This window comes from Poromitra crassiceps, assembly GCF_964638095.1.
Source record: "Poromitra crassiceps genome assembly, chromosome: 18".
NCBI classification, from domain to species: Eukaryota; Metazoa; Chordata; class Actinopteri; order Beryciformes; family Melamphaidae; genus Poromitra; species Poromitra crassiceps.
Window position 1 is genome coordinate 19,601,980 of NC_139636.1, and position 26,467 is coordinate 19,628,446.

At 44.3% G+C, this 26,467-nt stretch overlaps 2 protein-coding genes across 2 annotated transcripts in view; both read right to left on the reverse strand.

Annotated features, from left to right (window-relative positions):
• Nucleotides 1-26,467, reverse strand: part of mical2b (microtubule associated monooxygenase, calponin and LIM domain containing 2b) — a 74,744-nt gene that overhangs the window by 39,179 nt on the left and 9,098 nt on the right. Inside the window, exons 2-3 of the mRNA XM_083655136.1 lie at nt 9,035-9,401; nt 1,143-1,350 (exon numbers count right to left, since the gene is read on the reverse strand). Coding sequence (XP_083511262.1) covers nt 1,143-1,350; nt 9,035-9,298 — 472 coding nt within the window. The 5' untranslated portion in view covers nt 9,299-9,401. The remainder of the gene's footprint in view (nt 1-1,142; nt 1,351-9,034; nt 9,402-26,467) is intronic.
• On the reverse strand, nt 23,790-24,134 carry LOC310793268 (microtubule nucleation factor SSNA1-like; the record flags this gene model as incomplete). The annotated part of the gene is made up of 1 exon (XM_083655058.1): nt 23,790-24,134. One exon carries the CDS (start codon nt 24,132-24,134, stop codon nt 23,790-23,792), a length of 345 nt encoding a protein of 114 aa, XP_083511184.1.

Consider the following 26,467-nt stretch of genomic DNA (forward strand, 5'->3'; position numbering starts at 1 on the left):
TCATAGGCTACAGACACTACAGTAGGCTACTGGATCTGTTCTCATAGGTTACAGACACTACAGTAGGCTACTGGAACTGTTCTCATAGGCTACAGACACTACAGTAGGCTACTGGATCTGTTCTCATAGGCTACAGACACTACAGTAGGCTACTGGATCTGTTCTCATAGGCTACAGACACTACAGTAGGCTACTGGAACTGTTCTCATAGGCTACAGACACTACAGTAGGCTACTGGATCTGTTCTCATAGGTTACAGACACTACAGTAGGCTACTGGAACTTCTCTCATAGGCTACAGACAGACACACGCAGGCAGCAGGCACCTTCCCCGTCGTGCCACAGTGTTAAATATAGAGGAGGAATGAAGCCGCAGTGTGTGTGGCTCTGGTTTTGTACATTTACAGTATCTCTGCACAGTAGTGATTTGACAAACACACGGTAGGCCGTATTTACATTTATGGCGCCAGTGCATTTTGCATGATATCTAGAATGGCAGAAAATAAGAGACACTGCTTGACCAAGTAAGTTTCATCCAAGCAACAGGTATGAGTTTTTATAACGCAACAATAACTATTTCTCTAATAGTTAAAACAGGAGAAAAATTATGGGAAAAGTGAGTTCAGCTTTCAACTTCCCCATTCCGCTCTCTAACTGAAAGACTGGCCTTTTAGTGTTTCACCAAAACATGATATACTGTTTCCGACTCAACTTATTTTTGCATCTAAATAGTTTAGAGAGGCCATGTGATATGAGCACTGAGTCTAGCCACCATGCATTGAGCTGGCTTATGGGAACAGGATGTGTTCTCTGGCCATGAGCTGTTCACATTTCAAACTCAGCTCGGTTTTAATGTATCCAAGTGTGAATACATGAAGTGCTTTTGATTTAAAAAAATATATCATGAAAGAGCAAAGCAAAAAGAAGGAAAAAAACTCATTGCCACAGTCACTGGTAAAATGCACATATTCACATACATAGTCACATACATATGTCTATGTACTGTATGTACAGTATGTATGTATGTATGTAACTTGAAATATTGACAAAAATAAAAAGTGGAATATTTGGAAAGGAACATTTCATTTTCCTCCCATTACAGATCAACAACATTCTGCTGCAACAACAGTGATGGACACTCACTGATGTGGTCGATGGCGCCGGCACAGAATTTGCCGTAGAACTTCTTGGCCCCGAGGCCCCTGAGGTCATGGATGGTGTAGGGCCAGAGGTGCATCACGTTGTTCCTGGAGAAGGTGTCTCTCTTCTCGATCACCACCACCTTACAACCCAGCAGGGCCAGCTCGATGGCTGTCCGAAGGCCACACGGGCCCCCGCCGATAATCAGACACTGAATGGGGGTAGAGATGGAGGACAGAGGGGTGGAAATGGAGGATAAGGTGAGAAGAGAAGAGACAGATGGGGAAAACAGACAAAAAAAGCAATAAAACAAATGGAGAAAGCCAGTTAGCATACAGTGACTCGACCGTCATCAACATCATGAGTGAATACAAGTCACAAAATATACAGAAATTGTAAATGGACTGCATTTTTATAGCGCTTCGCTTTTCTAGTCTACCAACCACTCAAAGCTCTTTATAACACATGCCTACATTCACCCATTCACACACCAATGGCGGCGAGCTACCACGCAGGGTGTTGACACCACCATCGGGAGAAATTTGGGGTTCAGTAACTTGCCCAAGGACACTACGGCCATGTCCACACGGAGACGGAAGCTATCTTTTTTTTTTTCATTTCAGAAAAGTTTTCCATAAACATGGAAACGTTTCAAGAAATGTGTGTATCCACATGAAACCACTGAAACCGCTGTAGAATAACAGAGAAAGACAATCTCGTCAATAATGGCATACAACCTCTAGGGGCGCACAGTCTATAATGTGTATCTCACTGTAGCAGCAGCTTAAACCCTTGGCTTTGCGGGGAGGTTTGCCATGTCGATGAATAAAATGATGAAACTTACAGTATACAGGCAAATGCAGAGCTGTTCAGCAGGGCTGATGGTCTCCCTGTAGCCTACAATATAGAACGTTAACTATCGGTGACATTCCTGACAGGCCCGTAGCCACCATTGTGGATACCGAGGTCATGACCTCGGTATTCTTTCCGACCAAAAATAACTTGATATTCGTGCGGCAAAGATATTACAATGCCAAAATTACGATGGAGTGACTCCTCTTCTCAATAGACGATCTTTGGTCGACGCGGTGCATAATTTGTGGGACGGCCAGTACTAATGCTTGCTTCGGGTGATGGAGTGAGTGGTCAAGTCATCATAGACGATCTTCGGCAGTATTTTGTCAGCAGTGACTGCAGCAGCCAGCGTGTGTGAGGAGGAAGGAATATACAGCGACCTGAGGTAACATAATAGTGTGGGCTGCTTGCTTGCTTCTTGTAACTGTGTCTTAGAATTAGTAATAGGCATTGCCTGTGCATGATGAAAGTAACGTTAAAATGAATGAATAAAGCCTAGCAGTGTGCGGTGGGCGGGAGGGCGGCTACTAGGCCTACTGCTAACGCTAGTTAATTCAAACATTCATTTCAATGGTAGACCGTCGTTCATTCATTTTAACGTTACTTTCAAGTTTCATGCAAGCACAGCCTGTGCTTGCATGAAAGTAACAGGCAGCCTGTGCTTGCATGAAAGTAACGTTAAAATGAATGAATGAAGCCTTAGCCTAGCAGTGCGGTGGGCGGGAGGGCAGCTACTACTGCTAACTAACGCTAGTTAATTCAAACATTCATTTCAATAGTAGACCGTCAATGACATGTTTCACTTTCAATTCAGTGTGTGTGAATGGTTGAAATTCATCTTGAAATGAGGTCCCCTCTTTTTTCATTGCTAGATTATCCTAGCAGAGGCTGGTATTCCCACATGAATATCAATTGACCGTGGATGTGTTTGCTTTCTTCACTAACACAGATAGACCATGAAAATATTCCATCAAACATGAGAGGCTATCTGGACTTGCAATGATACATGTGCATAGAAGAAGAGCTCTGGATCCTGAAAAAGTTCTCAAGCGCTGGGATGCCTCTGGACACAGAAGAATAGCATTGGCGTTCAATGAAAAGGCAGGTTGCATCTATGCTGGATAATCTTTAAAACATTAAGGCCATTCATGTGTTTATAATGGATGGTGTGTTAACAATCAACATTCATGTAGGCTAATTAATGTAATTTCAGTGATTCTACATGAACATGGACTGCCCTCTCTTCAGATGATCTCCACTGCTCTCAGGGGGTTCCTCAACCACCAGTTGCAATAAAAAGGTAAGTAGCATCTATGCTAGAGAATCTTTGAAACATTACTTATTTGAGGCCATTCATGTTTGTAATAGATGGTGTGTTCTCAACAATCAACATTCATTTAGGCCAATTCATGTAATTTCAGTGATTCTACATGAACATGGACTGCCCTCTCTTCAGATGATCTCGATCTCGATCTCGACTGCTCTCAGAGGTTCCTCAAGCGCCAGTTGTCAGCAGCTACAGTAAATAGCCGCCTACTTTTGTTTATGCCTACAATGCTACAAAGCAAATGTTACTTTGTACTTGCGTTCTCCCCAGCTGTAAGTGATGTTGGTGTAGATGTGCCATCGTATTTAATCCAGCAGTATTCTACAAACTACCATATGTGACCTGTATGCAGAATATATGTGGGGAGAGATTTATTTTTAATGGTATATAAAAATATACCATACCACCATAATGTGTAATGGTAAAGCAATAGCACAGTAAAGATGATATTAATCTAATATGATGTGTGTAGTTCTTTATAGATCTAGCCTCTACATGTTGCTGTCAAAGTGCACCAGATTGAAGCATTTGGCTTTAAAAATGACAAAAAAAATTCATGGGGGGGCCCAGCCCCCCCCACACCCCCCACACCACGGTAAAATGACCTCGGTATTGCTAAAAGTCTGGCTACGGGCCTGATTCCTGATATCATCCACTTCCATGATCTTTAGACATGTTGCAAACACATCCCAGCGTATTGGCCGCTCCTGCACATCACAGCACAGGCTAAATGATGCAACATAAATATACATTATATAAACTCATGGCATAAATGTGTTTTTATTGGAAAAAGTCGCGTCAAGTAAGCTAAAGTCTTGTTGGAGTGGACACGAGCGGATATCACAGACATCACAGTGCAACCGCGTGTTCCTCAAACCTCTCACTTCCCTATTCACGTTGTATTTACGAGGGCTATATATAGGGCAAGAGAGTATGTTGATTACACTCAGGGTTTAGATTTCATTTCATTTCATTTTGTCCAATATTAAAATATTCCAGAATTGCATGTTGTATTAAAAATAAATATAATTTCTATCTAACACGTTAAGCCTGATTTTGTTTGTGTTATTGTAAAAATGTAGCCGCCGCTAAGCCTTCTGGGAAATATCCGATGAAGGGAGGGGAGGGGTGGATGGGAAGAGTCAGCTGTGTGGAGCCCTGAGGATGTTGTAGGCTACACGCTGTTCTCCGTGTCCACTTGTTGCTGACGGTGGTAATAGAGGAGCATTATATTTTGCTGCAAGATCCCCACTGCTGTAGCACGAACGTTACTGCCATGATTGTTATTGTTGCTGGTGGAGAGAGGTGGGGCTATGGCGTCATCGTTTCAGGAAAGATGCGTATGGGTTGTAAACACGGAAATGCAAGGGTGGCGTCTTCAGATTTAATCACTCTGGGACCCGTTTTGAAAAATTAGCGTATACGGCCAGAACGTATAGTCCCAGAACGCGGTTCCATCTGGACGAAACGGCTATATGACAAAAAACTTTAGCGGATACACCTAAAGTCGTCTCCGTGTGGACATGGCCTACGACATGCGGAATTGAGGAGCCGGGGATCGAACCACCGACCTTCTGATTAGTGGACGACCTGCTCTACCTCCTGAGCCACAGCCGCCCCGTGTATACATTTATAGGGTCAAAGCGAGTTAAAGCAATATTGTAGGAAAATCAGATTTTTTTCTTTTCTTGTTCTTAAAAGAACATTGTAATATCTTTGTCTGTTTATAGGTTTCAAATCCTCTCCTATTCATACTGTCAAGCAGAACTCTGACCTAACTACACTGGACTGTATGCAGTCACCTATTGCATGTCAGTATCACACTTAATTATGAGAACAGTAATAACCAATATACCCCAATGACGAGGACACTTGTCATATCACAGTTGCTATATGAATCCTTTATCAATACAACTCTCAGTCAACTGCTGTAGTCATTCATTAGTGTTAGGGACTGACAAAAACAGCAAGAAGGAAAGAAAGAGAAGAATGGGCTTCTCTTATTCTCCCATATGTGCAATATAGGTCATTTATCACTGCTGCCTTCAATCCCAAGTTTAGTTGTCACACAACTCTAAGCCATGAACGCAGCTAGATATTGTATGTGTGTGTGTGTGTGTGTGTGTGTGTGTGTGTGTGTGTGTGTGTGTGTGTGTGTGTGTGTGTGTGTGTACATGGTTGGGTTGACTGCTGTTACAGCATCTGCGATGAAGAGAAGAAATTCAGACACAGGCCAAGACTCTACTGAAAGGTGCTGCAGCCAGACACTGGACCTGAGAGAGGAGACTCTACACACAGACACTGGACCCGAGAGAGGAGACTCTACACACAGACACTGGATCTGAGAGAGGAGACTCTGCACACAGACACTGGACCTGAGAGAGGAGACTCTACACACAGACACTGGACCTGAGAGAGGAGACTCTACACACAGACACTGGACCTGAGAGAGGAGACTCTACACACAGACACTGGACCTGAGAGAGGAGACTACACACAGACACTGGACCTGAGAGAGGAGACTCTACACACAGACACTGGACCTGAGAGAGGAGACTCTACACACAGACACTGGACCTGAGAGAGGAGACTCTACACACAGACACTGGACCTGAGAGAGGAGACTACACACAGACACTGGACCTGAGAGAGGAGACTCTGCACACAGACACTGGACCTGAGAGAGGAGACTCTACACACAGACACTGGACCTGAGAGAGGAGACTCTACACACAGACACTGGACCTGAGAGAGGAGACTCTACACACAGACACTGGACCTGAGAGAGGAGACTCTACACACAGACACTGGACCTGAGAGAGGAGACTCTACACACAGACACTGGACCTGAGAGAGGAGACTCTACACACAGACACTGGACCTAAGAGAGGAGACTCTACACACAGACACTGGACCTGAGAGAGGAGACTCTACACACAGACACTGGACCTGAGAGAGGAGACTCTGCACACAGACACTGGACCTGAGAGAGGAGACTCTACACACAGACACTGGACCTGAGAGAGGAGACTCTACACACAGACACTGGACCTGAGAGAGGAGACTCTACACACAGACACTGGACCTGAGAGAGGAGACTCTACACACAGACAATGGACCCGAGAGAGGAGACTCTACACACAGTTGTGTTTGTGTAACAAGGAAGCAGGTGAATTATAGTTTGAGCACAGATTTAACCTGAAACATATTGAGATAAATGGATATTCTGTTCACAATTGATAAAAAGGGAGGGGCCTTCCATATCCACCATCACATTGCCTCATAATAATACAGATAGACAGCATCTCTACCAGCCATTTACAATAGGCCCCATAGTTTTAGTTATCATACATGTCCATGACACTAGACCTAGACTGCCAGGAAGGGACATGGCCGCATACTGGTCAGTGAACTAGCAGCCAAACAAATCCCACTTCAATTTGTTTCACATATTATTTGACACATCAGACAGTCAGGACTGCAACCTGTCCTCCATCCAAGACTTGTACTCCTCCATAGCCGAAAGATCATCACTGACCCATCTCACCCTGGCCTTGATCTGTTTGAACTCCTCCCCTCCGGCAGGCGCTACAGAGCACTGTACGCCAAAACCACCAGAACAGACACAACAACAGCTTCTACCCACAGACTCTGATGAACATTTGAACCAGCCACTTGGACAGTTAGCTTACGCTTACTGTGGAATATATCTGAAAAACAGATCTGTATTTAAGCCTTTGTCTACAACGTTCACTTTTTCACATTGACTGGCATATAACCGTGCAAAATACCTGGAAACATACTGTATCTGTATAAGCCTTTGTTTTACAATCTTGTGTGGCTTATACATTTACTGTACATGTAAATTCTTTCACACATTTAAAATAGACAATTTACACCACACTTATTGTATATAGTAGTTACTGTAAATGTTTGCTAATCTCTGAATGGACCCTTTTCCCTTACCTGTTTTTTTTACTTGTGCATACCTTTCTTTTTTTCCTGTATGCAAGTACTCAGAGCAAAGCAAACCGGAGTCAAATTCTTTGTATGTGTATGTGTTCATACCTGGCCAATAAACCTGATTCTGATTCTGATTTTCAGGGCATTTCTGCTTTGAGGTTACAAGAGCTCAAGAGTGTTGCTCACATCACAAACGCATGATGATGACTGCATTTGAGCTTGTTGCACATTAGAGCGCCAATGGTCCCTAAACTTATTTTTTTATATATACTGACAAGAAAGTGAAAATAGAAAAGGGAGAGGTACTACATGTAGGGTTTTGCCACAGGAGGACAATGTTTAAAAAGCACACATTCTCTCACATAACCATGTGGTTAACCCTCACAGAGCTGGCACATTTGCAGTATGTGACAGAATGCATCCCTCCTGTCACTGCACAGTACAAATAATGTACAAATCCATGAAGTCTAGATTAAACATGTTACATAATAGAGCATTGTCAGTGCAAACATAATGATATGTATTGCCAAACAAAGTCAGACTAAGCTTCCATGAGAATTAAAAATATCCCTCTGGCTACAACTACACACACGCTTTATCCATGTCTGGACTGGGAGGAGAGAGGAGGGGGGAGACTGAAAATCAGAAAGCAGGGATCCTAGAAAAGGGGTGTGAACAGACTGTATCTGTGTGTGTGTGTGTGTGTGTGTGTGTGTGTGTGTGTGTGTGTGTGTGTGTGTGTGTGTGTGTGTGTGTGTGTGTGTGCGTGTGCGTGTGTAATGGGGAGGGGGAGAACCAAAAGCCTCATCTGGAATGTCTGGAAGACCCACACTGATTATAGCCCACGTCTCGTTTCCAGGTCAACACGTTGTCATTTTACACGCTTACAGGGAAAATTAACTGGCAAAATAATGACTATAGGCTTCTGGAAGAAGGGTTACATCAGGAATGGAACAGTTCAGTGCATAAATCAATTTTTACGGCATATTCCATGTGGCAAAATAAAATTAGGGAGATTAAGAGACAGGAAATAGCCAATTTATCTGGCATCTGCCCTATTTATCTAGTTGATATTTATAGATAGAAAGTACTAAAGAGAAAATAAGTGAGTGACCACCCAGCTACAAAGCCTTCTCCAAAATATCAGTTTTCTTTAACAAAAACAAGGTCTGGGATCATCATTAATTAGCAGATAATCATTTAGCGGTTATTTTAGGGCACAGCCTCCCCTCACCCCATCCCTTCTGTTAATCTCCAGTGTGCAAGTCTCTAGCATGAGCAGCCTCCTTCCCCTCCGGACGTCTTATCTTCTCCTTTAGGAGGAATGAAGTCATCCCAACACTATGCTGCTAAAACACTCTGACACGCTGAGTAGCGACACTACTTACACTTACACAACATCAATTTTCTGGGGTATCTGCAAATCCCCCCCCCCCGCCAATCATCATCATTCAAATTAGCTAACGGTGTTAGTCATGTTTTGTGTCACAAAGTACACCAAAACTCAGTGTAGAGTAGACCATATTTTCTATGAGACAGAAGCTCATCAAAAGCATCTGAGCAGGACTGATTTGATTCAAACTATGACAAAACATTAATATTACATTCTGTTTTTCATTTACTTCTTTTATCCATTTGAAGAGCTCAATTTATTTAAATTGTTTAATACTGATTGGTAAGATGCTGTGAACAGACTACCACTACAGTATGTCATGTGAATGGGCCCATTAACCAACACAGCCTCTCTTACCCTGGTGCCCGCGCAGGCTTTAGCATGGTTGTACGTCTTATGCTCGGCCCTTTTGTCCAGTTTGGTCCACAGAGCCTTGACCTTCCAGGTTCTGACTGCTGCCTTCAGGGAGCTGTAGAAGCTGCTGTAGTCCAGAGGATCCAGCTGCAGCTGCTTGCACAGGATGCTGAAGGCTTGCAGAGTGCCTCTGCAGGTGGACGCCTGGACGAAGTTCTCGAACAGCTGGCTGGCCTGCGCCATGCGCTCGTCCTCCGTCTCACCCATGGCACAGCGTCTTGAAGACTCGCTCTCCGAGTCCTCTCCTCTCCTGTTCACTCCTTCTCCTCTTCCTCTAAGATGTGGCTCAGGCTGCCATGTTTAGCTGGTTCTGAAAGACACACATAACAATGCAGACCTTTGAAAACTAAATAAGCTCTGGTAAGAATCAGGAGATGAGTTTCATGTCTCTTGCTATAGGCTACAGATGTACCAGTCATACAATATCAACTGACTGTCCTACGGGGCATGTTTCACTGTGCTATTTAAGGGATAATGTACAGCATGCCAGTCATTATCACAAGATAAGCCTCTGTACTGGCTCTGGCTGTTATGCCACTTATCACAGAGCTACTAACTTACATACAAAAACATTCACGATTTGAAATCTTATTAAAAGCTAAAGTAATTTGTAAGGTTCCACAAAGAAATAATTCAGCAGGGTTGTAAATATAGAAACATCTATAACAAGCATCCATGCTACACTGTAGTCTCAAGGCCAGACCTATGAGAGTTCTTAGGCTGATACACTACGTTACTGCATACTGCAGTACTGGGACACTCTAATCAGGTCCAGCTTGGCAAAAATCTAGTCGATAAATATCCCTTTAAGACCGCAGTGCATCATGTGTGTAATCGCCTACTGTGGCTAATGTTAGCGGCTAGCTAGCTATGTTACATGGCAGTAAAACGCCACTGAATGACCAAATTGATATCACTTTTAACCATTTCGAGTAACACTGTTTCCATACGGATCACCAGCGTTAGTTTGTTGTTTATAACATAACGTGGCTATATTTGTCACGTTCTCTATCTAACTGATACACTGAAAATACTGGGAGGCGCCCGAGGCGGGCCATAGCGTCGATGATTTGATAGTTCTGGGCACTGGCGTTGGCGTTGGCCAATCCTGGCGTGTTCCACCCCCAAATCGATTGTGTTCTGGCGCAAAGCGAGTGGCTTCCAGGACGAACAGGCTTTCTGAGTCGCGCGTCACTAACGTTATTTTAGAGCAGTGCAGTAAATACAATATTCCTGGAACACGAGTTTAATGAAACAGTTACATGTCCTCTGCATTCTACATCAAATAAAGACATAACCGTTTGTTTTGTTTTATTTGGTATGTTACATACTCATTGGCCAAGTTATGTTCAATTCAGCCAGGGTACAAGGGAGTATAGGCGGCCATCCCATCTTTTCAAATCAAGTAGAATACCGTTTTAGGAAATGGCAAGCTGCAACAATAAGTCACGTTAAACCGGACCTTGTACCCATAATTATTTGTACAGCGGGGCATTCAAAAATAAGGTGGATATGGATAGAGTAAATTACTCTAGCTTGTCATAAAATCACTTTAAATCAATAATCCGTTTCCTATCACGCTTGCGCTGCGTGGTGGAAAAGTCTGAAAGCATATCAAGAAGAGGTCACATTCCAAATGTAAGGAATGCCTGTAGCTTGCACTGGAAATAACCTGCAGAGGTCAACTACTTGTTTCCTCATATAGCCCGAGTGCCATGTCCTGCAATCTATATGCTGTGCCTAGGGACACATACTGTGTGCTGCACATGGCTTGGCCACCCATCTCTACAGGCCTATAGCCTCACACCTCTGGCCAACAACAATACGCTTGTCCAGTTCAGTCAACTGAGGCTGCACACGTTTTTCTCCAGCAAAGCCGTTTTCTCCCTCCAGCTCCACTGAATGCCTGATGGGATTATGAGCGAGTGGACATGGAGGGCTTCAGCTGAGCAGTCACGAGAGCAACTAATGTGTCTGCAGGAATACATCAGCTATAGATTCTCACTGTTTTCATGACTTGACGGCCAGGGACCCAACAATGGATTGAGGGCCGCCCAAGAAAAAACTGAAATAATAACACAAAATAATTCCAAAATAAATATTTTCTTTAATAGTCTATTCTAGACTAACGGTCATGTTCTTTAATAGTCTATTCTTGATTAACAGTCATGTTCTTTTATAGTCTATTATTCTAGACTAACAGTCATGCCAGTTGTGAATCATGTGAGATATGGAGCTATGTTGTGCTTTCTAGAGAGAGAAAAAAAATCCTATTTGTCCATTTGTAGATGTTTGAACAGAGAGATGTTTAAACAGACAGACTAGATGCACGCACATGCACGCACAAAATACCTTTTGAGCCCCTGCTATAGAGAGACAGCCATACAGTTAGTCACTCTCCTATACAAACAAGCAGCAATTGGGTCATCCACGAGGATGCAGAAATAAAAACAATCTTTAAATACACCAGTTTTAGATAGCAGACCAGACCTGCTGTCTGTTGACTGTACAAACTGTTACATAGCAAGACTAGACCTGCTGTTTGTTGATTGTACAAACTATTACATAGCAGAGTAGACCTGCGGTCTCCCTTGACTGTAAAAACTGTTCCTCTTAACCCACAGCACAAGAGGAAGTGGACCCACCATCAGGAGAACATTGCTTCCCCATTCCTTTAGTCAACCAGAGTCCTAATCTCTGACATTTCCTTATTCCTTGTACCTGACTGACTCAGCTGATTGGTCGACTGATATCAACTGATTGAATTTTAGAACTGCAATGTCTTAGCTTTCAGAATGTCCCTCTAGCACTTTCCAAGACCCACTTTCTATACAAACAATGCTAAAAGGTGACAAGTCCAAAGTAATTCCAATTATATTTACATGCCTTTAATTGACAGCTTGTTTCTTTGGCTTATATCTGCTCAAGCTATGAGAAGAAGAAGAAGTGAGGGGCCAGCTGCACATGGCTATATTTCAGCTAAAAATTATATATTTTCATGTCAACTTGGCATCTCTGGGCTTGTGGAGACTTGGATTACGCCAGGTTAGCAGTATGGAAGCATTTTATTTTATTTTTTTCTGTTGTTTCTTAGGTTTTTGCTCATGACTCCATTCACACTCAGCAGACAGCTCTACTAGAGCCCTGCATTCTGGCCCGAGCCCGAGGCCCGGCCCGACCTAGGGCCAATTTTCACATCACTAGCTAGGGCCGGGGCCAGGCCTGCCTCTTTTTAGTTTACTTTAGTTTTTTAACATTTGAGTGGTGGTTCAAAGTGGTGTTCAAAGTGTTTTAATGTACTTTTTTGTATAGTGTTGATTTGATGGGCTTAGTCTATTCGAAATTGATCAAAGACATAAGGTTCGGGTGGAGGGGGTGGGGCCGGGGCCAGGCTTGGGCCGAAATACTGACAAGCCGTAGGGCTCACATTGGGCTCGGGCCCGAACATGTAGGGCCTAAATTTGAGGCCCGTGCAGGGCTCTAAGCTCTACTTGCCTAATGTGGCCAGTCTCCATTTCTCCAAACTGGGACCACATGTAGTACATTGACTGTCGGCAAGTACCTCATACAACCCCACATCAAAAAATCTGAACTATCCCTTTAAAGCAGAAATGCACCCTACAACAAAAACAAAAAACCTATCTCATTCCTATATAGTTTGATAGTTTAGAATTTATTAACACTCACTCACCGACATGCACCCCAAAGATAGAAACGTTAGAACAAAGTACACCCTAATCTACCATGGTGTCCAGTCCCAAAACCTGAAAGCCGCTGAGTTGCCGACTGGCTTTGTGAACTCAAGACTGTTGGTTTGAGCGCTCACATCCAGAGGAACTTAGTAGTGGTAACAGTGATACACCAGAAAATGACCCTAGGCGATGTGTGTGTCCGCAAAGTCAGTCACCTATTCACTGTCAGTGGAGCAGAGCCAGAATGACTTTCTCGATGACGTCGGAAAGGGAGTACCGCCTCTCTTGTTTCTAACTTTAGGGGAGAGGTGTTTATGCTCGCAACGCGCTGCATCTCATTTTAATCAAATGATCGCTTTTCAATCCCCCGACTCTGCCCCCCGACAGCCTGCTCCCGAGGCATTTGAAGCTTAGCGTTTCATAGATAACATCTCTGTCAAAGTTAATGTTGCCGTATCGGATCCCGATCACTTGAAGCCTAGCAGTATTATTCTCCCTATTACAGTGATGGAATCCCCTGTCCTGGAGGAGGATCATGTTACACACACACACACACACACACACACACACACACACACACACACAAGCCTTGATCTATGAATCCCCTGAAAACTTGGCCTTTTAGTTGTGTAAAGCCAATAGAGTGTGTGTGTGTGTAGTGGCGAGGGAGGGTACATTAAAGTGCAACTTGCACAAGGTCCATTACTCCAGCCTGATGCCCACCCCCTCCTCCTCTTTCCCCCGAACACACACACACACACACACACACACACACACACACACACACACACACACACACACACACACACACACACACACACACACACACCTTGAGTGGCCCAGAGGGGGTCTCAGGTCTCTGCTACATTTAGCAGCAGACAGTAGCCTCCCGATTACGATGACCCCCCTACACACACACACGCTAGCTTAGCTTAGCCCTTTCATGCCGTTTCATGCCCCACCCAGACAAAAAGGTACAGTATATATACCAGCGTGAATTGGCAGAATAGTGTGGTCCTCCCATGTGCTACATCCTGCTGGAAGAGGCTGGCGACTGCACATGTATCGGAGGAATCATGTGCTAGTCGACAACTCTCCCTAGATCAGCAGAGGCCAGAGGGGGTGGAGCCACAACCGGGACAGCAGGGGGAATAGAGCTCAACAGTCACGTGACTTTCCGTGATGTTTCTAGTCCCGGAAGAGAATTCTCCATTCATTTTCTCATTAGACATTTAGAAAAATCCTTATATAACGAGTTGAATCGTAAGTGACCATAAAACATTTCAGTTGGAGCAAAACCAAAAAATAACAAGCGAAAAAAATCTAATTTTCGATCCAGGTTTGACCTCACCTGTTGCAACATGCACAGTATTTGATGGCCTTCTTGTATGATGATCTAGTGCAGTGCAAGGCAAGCAGTCAATGATTGTGTGCGTTGGAATTGTATTGTTCACTCGAGAGCGCCTCTGTGAAATAGCTTGATAATTAGCCATCTCAAATTATTCATCCTTTTGGATCCTCTCCATATTCCACAAGCCTTGGGAACTGTAGAGTTACAAAAAGCGACAAAACAAAGAGCTTAGTCATTTGTAGGTTGGGCCGATTTTGGATAATAATGAATATCACAATATTTTGTATCGCCAATATTATCACTCCTCAAAAATACACATCTCCCTAAAAAGGAGGGGGGTACCCCAACAAACAGCAACATTATTACTAAAACTATATTGTGATATTGTGGATATCGCCCAAGCCTAGTCATGTATTTTTGGATCCAGACAGATATCAGCTCAGAAACCAAGTGCTCCTACTACCTTCTAGCTCTGATGGCCACCCTAGATATAAGTCCAACTGACCCACAGTCACAGTAAATCCAAAACTCTGCACAGACACACACACACAGCTACAATGCTATGGGAAAGTTCACGGCCTTGTTAAGCTATATATAGCCTAACCTCAACTGGGATGGTGCATTCTGGGAGTTTTGGTACAGGAAGTGGTTGACATGGTATCGCTTCCCACATGTTGTGTGTGTGTGTGTGTGTGTGTGTGTGTGTGTGTGTGCGTGTGTGTGCGTGCGTGCATGCTCGCGTGTGTGTGCCAGTGTGCGCGTGTTTGTGTGTGTTTGTGGGGGGGGGGGGGGGGGGGGGTATCTGACTTCTGACTTCTGACTTCAAAACCAACACAAGTAGGAGATGGATCTAATCTGACGTTTCTGCCTTCAAAACCCACATTACGTTCTTGGTCAGAAAGTAGACTATACTAGTATTATAGTAAGTATATAACCTATTAAAAACTACTGTAAGAGCATCCTACCTTCCCATCATCTGGCTTGTGAAACCTCAAAGCATGAACTAGTGTATATACCAGTGGTTCCCAAAGTGGGGGTCGCGGGAGTCGGGACACCACTGGGTGGGTTGCGAGATGATTTCCAGAATGTGTGAAATTGGCCTAAAGAATGTGTGAATGACAAAATGCGTGAAATACAGTTTAAAAACTATTAAAAAAAGAGTACATTTTAACCATAATTGTTTGTTTGTTTACGAAATGCACACCGACATTTGTATGCTTCAACCACCTCCGGGGATAGTGGGGGTCACGACACGAGCCTCTGGCACCCTTATTTTGGGGGTTGGGGGCTGAAAAGTTTGGGAACCCTTGGTCTATACTGTTGCATCGTTATAATGCCACTATAAGTCATTACACAGCTTCAATATCCCATTTTATAACTTAGAGCTTCCTAGTCAATAGTCCAAATGACTTTAGGAAACACTATACATAGCCAGCTGCCACTGCCACTCATGCACCCTCTTAATTCATACACTGTATATGTATTCCTGAACACTGAACGGATGACTTGCTAATTAAACAAGCCATTCATATAAGTTCAGTGTCTATACTGGTAATGTAATGTGCAACACAAGAACCTGTGAGGCGCTAAATGCTAACTGCATTTCAAGGCGACTGGTATTGTTAGGAAAGATGTAGTCCTGTTACAGCGTTAGCATTAGTGCCCAACAGTATGATGTCAAATGATGACACAAGGTGAAGCCAAGGGTGGCGCTTCATTTACGCTGTGCCACTTCCTGTTCCTACCACATCTTGATGGCACTGCTGCTGCTTTCTCCTTTTCTGTCCAAGCTGTGATCTATTCCCTCCTTCTCTTTTCCACTTCATTCATTCCCAAGTGTTCATTATAGAAAAACACTCATTTTAAAGCTACAGCTTAGTCACCACCTGTTGTACTCTAAGTAGGCCTGTTCTAGGGTGGGACAATATAGGATATTATAATATAAACACTCAAGATAATTGTATCATGGTGAATTTCCATTAATCGTATAATTGTGAATATCGTCACATGAGAATATATATTTCATCCTGAGTAGGCTTGGGCGGTATTAATCTATTACGGTATACCGGGGTATTTAGAAATTCAGACGGTATGATTTTCAATCCCATCAAAACAGTTTTCTATCTTTTTTGTTCAACCAAATAGTCGCAACTTGCGACTATTCTCGCAAGTGTCCTTTCCTGTGCTGGGCTTAACCTAAATTATTTTTTATTCACTTTTGGGGAACTTGGCCAACAGAAGAATTATTTGGAGGTAGAAAAGAAACACTTAACACAATTGGCATAGTTACTCTTAGTTGAAGTTGGGTTTGGGGTTTAGTTACTCTAAGTTGAAGTTGGGTTTGGGGTTTAGTTACTCTAAGCCCTGGTTCACACCATAGGCATCTCAGAAACAGCGCCGAAGCAGCGCTTCACGGAAACTTCGAGCAGGAGCCTTGCGTTCACACCAGAAGCACTCCTAGCTCGGCGCTGCCCTCCCCCCGCTCACTCGGATGCAGCGTGCTGCACACTTGACAAATAGAACAGAAGCTGAAACTATCGCTGCAGCCTGCATGCAGCATAGCTTCAGTGTGGCTTGGCGTTCGGCTGGTGTAATCGGTCTTGTCTTTCAACAAGGATGCTGAAATGAAACTGCCTCCGCGCTGCGTAGCTTCAGCGTTGCTTCGGCGACGGCGTATGGGGTGTTCGGGCAGTTAGTTGAAGTTGGGTTTGGGGTTTAGTTACTCTAAGTTGAAGTTGGGTTTTAGTTACTCTAAGTTCCTTCATGTAGCATCACAAAACTAGTTCTGTCCTTTGTTCCTCAGGATATAATGAAAGAGAAGTGACTTGCCAGGTGACATGTCCAGTCACCCAATATTATATGATGCACCTTTGGCAAAACACTAGAAAATAAAGAGAGCAGTGGAGAGATAAAATAACGCTTCTTACACAGAACCATCTGGGACTTCGTCTTTGGAAATTGTTTGGAAAAGGGCAGGCACGTTCCAAAAATACCTGGCGATTGGATAAACCATCTGTCTATCACACTCTATCACAGGCTCACTTCTCCCTGTTGTCACACCTAAATCCCGCCCTGTAGCTGCCTCTGGAAGCCCATTGGTCCGGCCCACTGCTGGGATGGAGTTAAACCAATAGCTTGGGGCGCAGCAAGATGGATGTCTTGCACCATCGTGATCTTGCGAATCCAGCTGCCTCGCAAGGTTATCGGAGAGAAGAGAGGGCCAGACATTCTGAGTGCAGCGTTCTGATGCTCCTCTAGAGCTACAACAGAAAGGACAATTGGGACCTTTTCACAAATGCAAAGGAAAAAGTTTCTTATTGTAGACGGATTCAAGCCTATCGTCCTTCCACAGGAAAACGCTTATCATTCCTAACGGCGAGCCACATCAGCTGTGGTCGGAGGAACGGAGCCCAGCTGACATTCCCGAGCCTGATAGACCTCTACAGCCTAGAATTAGAGATCCAAATCCTACATTTTACAGAGGGAACATAGGACAGTAGGCATACAGTGTGTGTGTGTTACCAAGTCCTCTAAAACTCTGTTGCCAGACTGCAAACTCCAAAATCACCTTGTTTTATAGACATTTATACACCTTTTCATTATACTCTAAATATAAATTAGTTATAAATTATTTTATTTTTTTCCTAGAAAGGAAGTGGAAGATGGGATCTGTAACATGTTATTTCTAGAGGGCAGTGTGAACAAGACAAAGGAGCACACACTCACATTAAATGGAAATTTAAGCCAGGTAGGGCTGTAATAATCAGCAAAAATAAATAAAAATAAACCAGTGTATAGTTTGATTTCAGAGTTAGGCTGAACTATAATGAGTTGAGTTTCCTCCCCCTCCCTCCCCTGATATGTGAAGCGCTTTGAGTGTCCAGAAAGGCACTATATAAATCCAATCAATTATTATTATTATTATAAACTCTTCAGAGAAGCAATACACTTTGGGGGGAAATGAAGCAATTGAATATTCATAAATCTTAGTCCATTTCCTGGTTTGTAATATGCAACGTTTCGAACCGGAAAGTCCTCTTTTTCATTTTGCACATCTTCTTTTAAACCAGCTGCCCCTAGCCCCAAACAATGTAACGCTCAGAGATCCATCAGCCTCCCTCTCTACACATTCCTACATTTTGACAAACATGTTTGTTTCCAATAAAGGGAAGCTGACTCCAAAATAAATAGTATGAAACGACACGGCTGTGAACTTCTGCCTCTGTGTGCAGTTCCAGTATTTGGAGATGAGAGTGAAAGACTCAGTCCAACTATAATGTACGTGTGAAATACAGTCTTTTGCTCTAAGAGCCGAGGTATAATAACAGAGTGAAGAATAGAACAGATTGTCCATAGACTGCAGCACTGCGTTGACCTGATGTAACTTGACTCATGCCTGAAAATACAAACCTGACCACATCCTTAAAAAAACTTCAACCATGACCCTAACTGAGTCCAGCAATACTCAGAGGCAGACGCCAAAACGTTTTCTGAGGCAGAACTTCAAAATTCTATGTTAATAATACAAGATAGACAAAAGTCATACAGAATGTGTGTGTGTGTGTGTGTGTGTGTGTGTGTGTGTGTGTGTGTGTGTGTGTGTGTGTGTGTGCCAGAGAGAGAGATCAAAGCCGAGTCAACAAGTTCCTGCCCAGACAGACTGGATGCCGAGGGAGGGAGAGAGAGAGAGAGAGAGAGAGAGAGAGAGAGAGAGAGAGAGAGAGAGAGAGAGAGAGGGGGAGCACCAGAGAGAGAGAGAAAGTGTGAGTGGGATTCTTGAGTTATTAAAGTGGAATTCAAATCCGACCACAGTGAGTTCAGTGTTAGTGGGGAGACGTGCTTCTCCTAAATGTGATGCTGATTAGCTCCAGTGGCGGCGGCTTCCCCTCAAACAGGAAATCTTCATGGCTGGAATGTCAGAGAGCTGAAGCATGTACCTGCTGCCTCGCTCTCAAAACAGACAGAATGTCAGAGAGCTGAAACATGTACCTGCTGCCTCCCTCTCAACACAGACAGAATGTCAGAGAGCTGAAGCATGTACCTGCTGCCTCCCTCTCAACACAGACAGAATGTCAGAGAGCTGAAGCATGTACTTGCTGCCTCCCTCTCAACACAGACAGAATGTCAGAGAGCTGAAGCATGTACCTGCTGCCTCCCTCTCAACACAGACAGAACGTCAGAGAGCTGAAGCATGTACCTGCTGCCTCGCTCTCAACACAGACAGAATGTCAGAGAGCTGAAGCATGTACCTGCTGCCTCGCTCTCAACACAGACAGAATGTCAGACAGCTGAAGCATGTACCTGCTGCCTCGCTCTCAACACAGACAGAATGTCAGACAGCTGAAACATGTACCTGCTGCCTCCCTCTCAAAACAGACAGAATGTCAGAGAGCTGAAGCATGTACCTGCTGCCTCCCTCTCAAAACAGACAGAATGTCAGAGAGCTGAAACATGTACCTGCTGCCTCCCTCTCAACACAGACAGAATGTCAGAGAGCTGAAACATGTACCTGCTGCCTCCCTCTCAACACAGACAGAATGTCAGAGAGCTGAAACATGTACCTGCTGCCTCGCTCTCAACACAGACAGAATGTCATAGAGCTGAAGCATGTACCTGCTGCCTCCCTCTCAACACAGACAGAATGTCAGAGAGCTGAAGCATGTACCTGCTGCCTCCCTCTCAACACAGACAGAACGTCAGACAGCTGAAGCATGTACCTGCTGCCTCACTCTCAACACAGACAGAATGTTAGAGAGCTGAAGCATGTACCTGCTGCCTCGCTCTCAACACAGACAGAATGTCAGAGAGCTGAAGCATGTACCTGCTGCCTCCCTCTCAACACAGACAGAATGTCAGAGAGCTGAAACATGTACCTGCTGCCTCCCTCTCAACACAGACAGAATGTCAGAGAGCTGAAACATGTACCTGCTGCCTCCCTCTCAACACAGACAGAATGTCAGAGAGCTGAAGCATGTACCTGCTGCCTCGCTCTCAACACAGACAGAACGTCAGACAGCTGAAGCATGTACCTGCTGCCTCACTCTCAACACAGACAGAATGTTAGAGAGCTGAAGCATGTACCTGCTGCCTCACTCTCAACACAGACAGAATGTCAGAGAGCTGAAGCATGTACCTGCTGCCTCGCTCTCTCAACACAGACAGAACGTCAGACAGCTGAAGCATGTACCTGCTGCCTCACTCTCAACACAGACAGAATGTCAGAGAGCTGAAGCATGTACCTGTCCTGCTGCCTCGCTCTCAACACAGACAGAATGTCAGAGAGCTGAAACATGTACCTGCTGCCTCGCTCTCAACACAGACAGAATGTCAGACAGCTGAAGCATGTACCTGCTGCCTCCCTCTCAACACAGACAGAATGTCAGACAGCTGAAGCATGTACCTGCTGCCTCCCTCTCAACACAGACAGAATGTCAGAGAGCTGAAGCATGTACCTGCTGCCTCCCTCTCAACACAGACAGAATGTCAGAGAGCTGAAGCATGTACCTGCTGCCTCCCTCTCAAAACACAGACAGAATGTCAGAGAGCTGAAGCATGTACCTGCTGCCTCGCTCTCAAAACAGACAGAATGTTAGAGAGCTGAAGCATGTACCTGCTGCCTCCCTCTCAACACAGAGTGTCAGAGAGCTGAAGCATGTACCTGCTGCCTCCCTCTCAAAACAGACAGAATGTCAGAGAGCTGAAGCATGTACCTGCTGCCTCCCTCTCAACACAGACAGAATGTCAGACAGCTGAAGCATGTACCTGCTGCCTCGCTCTCAACACAGACAGAATGTTAGAGAGCTGAAGCATGTACCTGCTGCCTCCCTCTCAACACAGAGTGTCAGAGAGCTGAAGCATGTACCTGCTGCCTCCCTCTCAAAACAGACAGAATGTCAGAGAGCTGAAGCATGTACCTGCTGCCTCCCTCTCAACACAGACAGAATGTCAGACAGCTGAAGCATGTACCTGCTGCCTCCCTCTCAACACAGACAGAATGTCAGAGAGCTGAAGCATGTACCTGCTGCCTCCCTCTCAACACAGACAGAATGTCAGACAGCTGAAGCATGTACCTGCTGCCTCCCTCTCAACACAGACAGAATGTCAGAGAGCTGAAGCATGTACCTGCTGCCTCGCTCTCAAAACAGACAGAACGTCAGAGAGCTGAAACATGTACCTGCTGCCTCCCTCTCAACACAGACAGAATGTCAGACAGCTGAAGCATGTACCTGCTGCCTCCCTCTCAACACAGACAGAATGTCAGACAGCTGAAGCATGTACCTGCTGCCTCCCTCTCAACACAGACAGAATGTCAGACAGCTGAAGCATGTACCTGCTGCCTCCCTCTCAACACAGACAGAATGTCAGACAGCTGAAGCATGTACCTGCTGCCTCCCTCTCAACACAGACAGAATGTCAGACAGCTGAAGCATGTACCTGCTGCCTCCCTCTCAACACAGACAGAATGTCAGACAGCTGAAACATGTACCTGCTGCCTCCCTCTCAACACAGACAGAGTGTCAGAGAGCTGAAGCATGTACCTGCTGCCTCCCTCTCAACACAGACAGAATGTCAGACAGCTGAAGCATGTACCTGCTGCCTCCCTCTCAACACAGACAGAATGTCAGACAGCTGAAGCATGTACCTGCTGCCTCCCTCTCAACACAGACAGAATGTCAGAGAGCTGAAACATGTACCTGCTGCCTCGCTCTCAACACAGACATAATGTCAGACAGCTGAAGCATGTACCTGCTGCCTCACTCTCAAAACAGAGTGTCAGAGAGCTGAAGCATGTACCTGCTGCCTCGCTCTCAACACAGACAGAACAGACTGAGGCACAGAGCATCACACACTAAAACCCTACCAATAGATCACAGTAGGTCTACCGTGTGTTTGCTGCAACACTTTAGCTGGCAGCAATTTTAGATTGAGAAAAGTCAATGCTTCTTGTAATTGAAGAGCACCTAAACTACAAACCCAACTGGGCTTTGATATTTAGTGTCGGATGATGTCATCGTTTTATAGACCACAACAGGTGATGACATCACCTGGTACCAAAGATCAACCATTAGCATGTCTTTTACCATTTACATGTCAGGCTTCACACAGGTTTGGGTTTGTGGTTTAGTTACTCTTTAAGGGATTACACACGAGAGTAAGTGCTACATCGCCTCCTGTCCATTAGCGACGCAGGGTCGGAGACAAATGCTGTATAATGACGTCAATTATGCGGCCATGATATCCAGGAATACAGACAATATTACTAACGTCGTGCATTCTAATGTAACTGAACTACAAATACAGATGACGTGTCTGATTAGACATGGCATTGGTTAAGCTGTTCATCTGACTTTACTTGATGGGAATCCTCACTCAAGAGGCATTTTGAAAAAAAAAAAGATGATTTTCTCCCCAATTGTACTTGGCCAATTTCCCCCTGCTGCCCCGGTCGCTTCTCCACCCCCTCTGCCGATCTGGGGAGAGCCATAGACTAACACCATGCTTCTTTTCACCTGACAGCGAGGAGCTTCACCGGCAGGATGTAGCACGTGAGAGGATCACGCTATTCCCACCAGTTCCCTACCGCCCCAAACAGGCGCCCCGACCGACCAGAGGAGGGGCTAGTGCAGCAACCAGGACACATACCCTTAATCCGGCTTCCCACCCGTAGACACAGCCAATCGTGCCTGTATGGACGCCTGACCAACACAGGGGTGCGAACCTGCGACCCTCGTGTTGGTAGGCAGGGAATCTACCGCTATCTACCACTACACTACCCGGACGCCAGCGTTGAGCGTCTCCGAGTCCTTCCACAGTCACCCATATGCCTATTTTGCAGAAAATATGCAAACATGTGACTGAGATCCTCCGATACAAGATGATGAAGATACCCTGTTTGTGTGTGTGTGTGTGTGTGTGTGCGCGCACACGCGTGTCATCAAAGCAAGCATACTCACCACACAATTGAGTTCATTTGAGTCCCATCCTACCACAATATAAATAAAATACATTTATTCCAGTTAGAAAATAACCAAATTTTTGTTGAACAGTAACACCATCATTTAATATACAGCGTAACAAAGTACTGTAACGTTATTCGCCTACTTTTCTATTCTTGACTCTGTGCTTTAGCCTCTTTAAAACAATCAGCATCCCAAATTCAAAAAGGAAAGATTTCAAGCTCAACTTCAACAAAGGCTTCTTCGGAGGAAATTCCCCAGAACTCAACATTCTCCAAACACACTATTCCTCACTATCACTCCCAACTTCCTGTGGATGGTTTTCATCATCATCATCATCATCATCATTATAAAATTGAGTAAGTGAGCTGGCTCTGTCTGTCCACGATTTTGGTCCCACATTGTGAGATTTGTGATGATTTTGGTCAGTAATGATGTCACTGATGATGTCACAATGTCTATGACATCATCAGTGATTTTTTTTAGAGTCAAAACAAACTACGGTATATCTAAATCAGAACTACAAAAGAGTAAAACAAAACACAAATATATATCAAACACATAATCAAATGGGTATATCAAATAACCCAGAGTCAAATATGGTAATTTACTGTGTAGGTCGGAAGTGCAGAGAGCCAGTGATGTTATTATGGTTGTTGGTCAAAGGTAAAGTTCAGAACAGAAGCATTTCATCAGTATTAGTGGTCCTTCCCTCTGGGCTCTGTGGCTTTACTGAGGTTTCCTGCCTCCTCCTTCAGGACGCTCAAAAGTGTTTGTGAACTCTCCAGGATCTTCATGTAGGCAGCCTCGGTCTCGACGATGGTGCGGTCGAGGGCTTGGTGGGCGGCCAGTCTCTTGGTGAGGGACTCATTGACACGGCTCAGCTTCTCTGTGAGGACACTCATGTCGTGCTGCAGACGAGCCTTCTCCTCTTCCTTCTGCTGAATCTGACGGTTCAGCTCGTCCTTCTTTGAGCACATTTCCTCCATGCACTTGACAAGTTCATTGTTGTAGGTCTGAAGTGCAGCACCATGCTGGCTCATCTCAACTCTGATTCTGACAGGTCTTCAGACCCTTTGATTCAAAGTCAAAGATATGGTAGCGTTTTTCATTCACAACTTTATCTTCCCCGGCTAGCTAGTTTAGCTATCTCACTAACGCTTCAAATGCCGAGTTTATCTTCCCTTGTGCTTTGAAGTCTCCCGACATAGCAAGTTTCCAGGACAATGTTAACTGAAGCTGCTCTGAATTCAAGATCTGATTCAACTAGATGCTGCTTCCGCCACACTCACCCACTTGGGCAATTGTGATGTCACTGATGATGTCACATCAGTGATTCATGACATCACTGATGATGACATCATCAGTTCAGATGACGACATCATCAGTGGGACAAAAATGTATTTATGACATCACTGATGACATCATCAGAGAAGAGAGAAACATTGCCCACATGCTCCCTTTTATAATACGATATATTGAAAAAAGCAACTAAATTTGGGAAAAATAAAACATAATTTGGAAAAAAGAAATGACAGATCTCATATGGCCCTAGCCTTACTTTCCACCATTTTGGTGCTCCATAGGGCTTTTCACACTGCATGCTCTTAGCCTGGGGCTATCTTAGCCCTGAGCTAAGAATAGGACTAAGATAGCCCCAGGCTAACAGCCCCTTTTCGCGCACACATTTGTTAACCCAGGTTAACCTAAACCCAGGGCTATGCGATTCACCCTTGGCCCACTTTGGAATGTTCCAGGTTTGTGCAAGTGTGAAAGCTTCCTTAGCCCCAGGCTAAGAGACTCACTTAACCCTGGCTAAGAAGGGTAGTGTGAAAAGCCCTCATGTCAATGAAATCTCATCTTCCCCACCATGAATGTATAGCTAGACCCATAACCTGGCTTAGAGCCTATTTACAAGGATTTGCTTTAGTCTTTTGAAAAAGCATCAACACAGATTTGAGCTGCTTGATGGACATGTATGTAATTGTATTCACAGCAATTAGGCCTATTTGAAATGAAAATGCAAAAAATTCCAAAAAGCAATCACAAAAACAACACCCTGGCAGTGGCACTAACCGTCAACAATGCCAGTTGACGGCTTTTCCGGAGGTGAATCTACTGAGCCAATATCTATATAGCACATCAGACTGGTCCAGGGGCGAGGGGGCACACACCCATACTTTACCCTGCAGATAACAGCCTATGGAGGCACCAAGCGATTCATCAGCTGCTACATATTTGTTATTCCCTTGGTGGGAGACCACAGTGGACTGAAGCAGACTGAATAATGCATGGTAAAATACAGTATAATGTGGGGCAGAATGCACATGTCTGTGTGTTTAAGAAGTGTATATGTGTAATTAAAGGACTTGGTTAATCATGTGCACAGAAAGTCTCAAAATACAAAATTAAAATGGCAGTATGTTGCTCTAAAATAGAAGTGAAGAGTAAAAATGAAATGCAATACTTAAAACTTAAAACTAAGTTTTTATATATTTTATTTGATGGCACTTTATAATACCATAGTATGTATTATTTGAATTAAATACAGGCAAATATATTTTACTGTGTTTTAGTTGATGGTTTACCATGGTGGTGCCATTGTTGTGTGACGTCAGACAAACAACTGATTCTTCGTGAAGTCGGGGTAGATCGGTTTGTCCCAAGTTTACATGTAGGAACTCTGACTTTGAGTGCCGTTTCAGTGTACTTTTTCTAGTAGGAGGTAGGAAAATCTCGACTTCCATGTTATCTGGAACGTGGCATAAATCACATATTGTGGCCATACCCTAATCAGTGATGTCAAAACAGGTGTTTTGCCTTTAACAGCTGATGTCAAACACCTGCTTTGACATCAATGATTGGGGTGTGACCACAAGTGCAACATGCTTTCAACCCATAGGGCGCAGTGCAGCAGCTGTTTTCAGACCTACCACCAGTATGTCATTTAATGTTGATTTGCTCTTTAAAAAGGAAAATAGTACAATGCCTGATGCCTCTATTAGTTATTTGCGTACTACGGTAGGTTGATGGTCCACATTTTATAAAACAATCCAGCCAAGCAAGACAGGAGGAAGAACAGCAACTTTCAGATGAAACCTGGCTGTCATACATAAGCAGCTCTCAGGTTCCACATTGGTCTACTTCGATCCTGCCGTCAGTGCCATAACTCTGCAGGCCTACACTTGAGATCCCAGCGCCATGTTTGAATTCCCAAGCCAGACTACATAATGTAAGATCCCACTAGCAGGTCTGCAGCTTTAGGGAGGACAGCTGAGTTTTATGGCTTCGGACTCAAAAGTCTCTCACCCTCCCTAACCAACATACATGAGATTACTGCTTGGCATATAAAGTTAATATACTGTTTTGTTTTACG